The sequence below is a fragment of the Atta cephalotes genome (genome assembly GCF_000143395.1).
Source record: "Atta cephalotes unplaced genomic scaffold scaffold00001, whole genome shotgun sequence".
NCBI lineage: Eukaryota > Metazoa > Arthropoda > Insecta > Hymenoptera > Formicidae > Atta > Atta cephalotes.
The window spans coordinates 14661078-14664105 of NW_012130065.1; the positions used below are offsets into that span (position 1 = coordinate 14661078).

The 3028-nt window shown below is 32.7% G+C and overlaps 1 protein-coding gene across 1 annotated transcript in view; it reads left to right on the forward strand.

The window, feature by feature from the left end:
• Positions 1-340: 340 nt before the first annotated feature.
• The window catches only part of LOC105617161 (transmembrane protein 42), a 6239-nt gene continuing 3551 nt past the window's right edge, over positions 341-3028 (forward strand). The window contains exon 1 of the mRNA XM_012198730.1: positions 341-460. Coding sequence (XP_012054120.1) covers positions 341-460 — 120 coding nt within the window. The remainder of the gene's footprint in view (positions 461-3028) is intronic.

Sequence of the window (3028 nt, forward strand, 5' to 3'; positions counted from 1 at the left end):
CGCGTGCTCAGATGACTCATCCGCGAATTTACCGTCATTCCTGGTCGTGACATCGTACGATCGCACTCGATATTTGCCTCATCGTTGCATAGAAAAGTGATCTTGATCGCGGTCGCGAGCAGATAAGAACGAATCTTATCATTCGCGACGGCGACGGCGGCGACGGCACGGTACCGTTTACCACCGGTTCTCCATTCGCAGTGCCACGCCATGCTGCGAACGACGACCTTGGACGTCGCCTCCCGCCGAGCTTGATCAACTTTGTCTAATCTCGTCGACGTGACGTTGTCAACATCCGGAATCCGGACATTCCGGACATCCACGTGCATTGTTTACCGATATGGAAGAACACGGTGGTGGCGCCGGCAGTGGAGCGCATCTCGCGGTTATTGCTGGCATTTTTGCGACCAGTGGTAGTCTTCTCGGCAAGCTTGCCGGTGGCGCTGATGCATCGTCATTGGTGAGTTGGCGGCCGATTCGAATCGTCGGTGAACAGGGCGAAATATGTAATTTTATGAGTGTCTTCTTTTTACTTTCCTTTTCTTTTTTTTTTTGAGAAAGATCCGGAGACGCTGAGTAGGTACGTTCCAACGTAGAGCGCAAAATTTGGAGAGATTGCAAAATTTTAATAGGCAGCGCTACTATTATAAATATAAAGCTCTTTTGATATTTTAAATGAATTAGCTAAAAGTGGTTTTCTGGAAATCTTTTCAAATTTAGCAATAGAGCGTTACAGATCTTATTAACTGTACCAACTTTGCAGGGGCATCTTTTTCAAAATTAAAAATAATAAAGAATTATCTGGAAAATACAATGACACAGATGCGGTCCTGCAATTTAGCTATGATATCAATTGAAAAAGAATTGATGAACAGTTTTGATTATGTAATCGATCTTAACAGTCCTAATGATTGAAGACATAATCAGAATATTTTTCATAAACTAAAGCCAGAAAATGTAATATGTTGCATTAAGCGTCAAATATATTATTAAAAAAAAATATAAAATTTATTGTATTCCTGTGTTGCAAATTAGTGGAAATTCCTTTTTTTTAGTTGGCTAAATTTTGTAAATAAAAATCCGCAATCTATGTGGGCAGTTTGATAAATCAGTGACTTTTTAGGAAGAGACTATGGCTGTGGTCAAAGTCTCACAAATGCTTTGAAGCATTTGATGGACCAATTAGAAGAAAAAATTTTATAAACTGACCAGTTAAAAAACGCTTCAAAGCGTTTGCAGCATCGCATTGACTGTGGCCTATGTTGAAAAATAAAACGAATTTTAGAGATAGTTATCGCTTTGAGCGTCGAGTAGCTTACCTCTCAGTACGATTGATTCGCAATTTGTAGATCCGGTGGATTCGATCCCACTTGCACCCACATACACAATTTTTCGCATTAAGGAGCCGAAAATGACTACTTCATCTGGTGATTATGAGATTTTTGATTACCAGTGCCAATTGCCATTGAGGATTCGTGCTTCAGAGACTTAACAATTCTTGTGATGGGGCGCAAATTCCAGCATAGTTCTAATAAATAAAGGCGATCGTAATACCTCTGTATATATTCACTAATATATGTATTATGTATAGATCTTTCCGAGTCACGATAATAATATCACTGGACATATATGGACGTTATTACGACCATTTTTGGCGTCCTATGTTGAAATTTGCTTTTGTGTCTCATCACAAGGATTGCTAAATTTCTGAAGCACCAATCCTCTGCCAATGGCAATGAACCGAACGGCGCTGGTGATCTCATAATTATCAGATGGAGTCATTTTCAGCTCCTTAATGTGAAAAATCGCGTATGCGAGCGAACTCGGATCTATTGCAAGTCAATCGCATTGAGCGTAATTCGACGCTCAAAGTGATAAATATCTCAAAATTCGTTTTATTTTTCAACATAATGTACTTTTAAAAAATCTCTGATTTATTAAACTGGTGGATTTTTTAGATTGCTGATTTTTTTATTTACAAAATTTAGTTTTTAGAAGAAAAAATTAATGGTTAAGAGCAAGATTTTTTGGGTAACGCTAAGTTAAAAAATTAAAAGTTAAATTAAAAAGTTAAAAAATGAATTAATTTTAACTTCATTTAGTTACATTTTAAACTCTTCACTTTTTAACTTTACATAATTATATTTTAACTTTTACAGTAACTTTTAACTTTTAATTTAGTTATTTAAAAGTTAACATCGGGATTGGATAATTGGCGTTATACAGATCCCTATTTTTTATAATATATTCATGTTCGTCAGAGATTTATTTTTCTAATTTTAAATAAATTTTAAATATTTCATTTAAACAAAGAATAAAAAAGTTTGAAAGCGATCGTCATGATCATGATGATAAAATCATGATTTTCTCGAAAAATATGAAGAAGTGCAATTTACTGTTTTATAAGGATTATTTTTTGGTATTCTAGAATAATCACGTAAAAGCTGATCAAAATTCATAAAATACATATGTGTGTCTCTCGTTGTTAATTAAAAAAAGTTAACTTTTTACCTTAGTTTTTTAATTTAGTTAAAAGAAAAATTAACTTGAAATCATGAAATAAAACAAATTTAATTTTTAACTTTTTAATTACTTTTTTCATTAACTTAATTTTTAATTCAATTAATGTCACTATTGATTAACTTTTATCTTAACTTAATTAAAAAAAAATTAACTTACCAACCCTGGTTAAAGGATTTAGGATATTTTTAATTTGTACAACGTGTTTATAGCAATGCATACTAATACTTTTTCTATGCGAAGTATTATATAATAAGAATATTTAAAAAAAAAATTCACCGAGAAATATTTAACGCAAATGAACGAAGAAGACCATTCTTCATCAAAACAAATCTTAATTGATATATAAATATAACGATATGTTTGTTTAAACTGGAAATTGTAAAATTCACATAAAAGTGTCACTAGGTAGCAAGATCATTTTCATTAAATATCACTTTTTTCATTTATTTGTATTGATAATAATAAGAAATGTATTTTTATATACATAAAACTGTTTTAACTATTT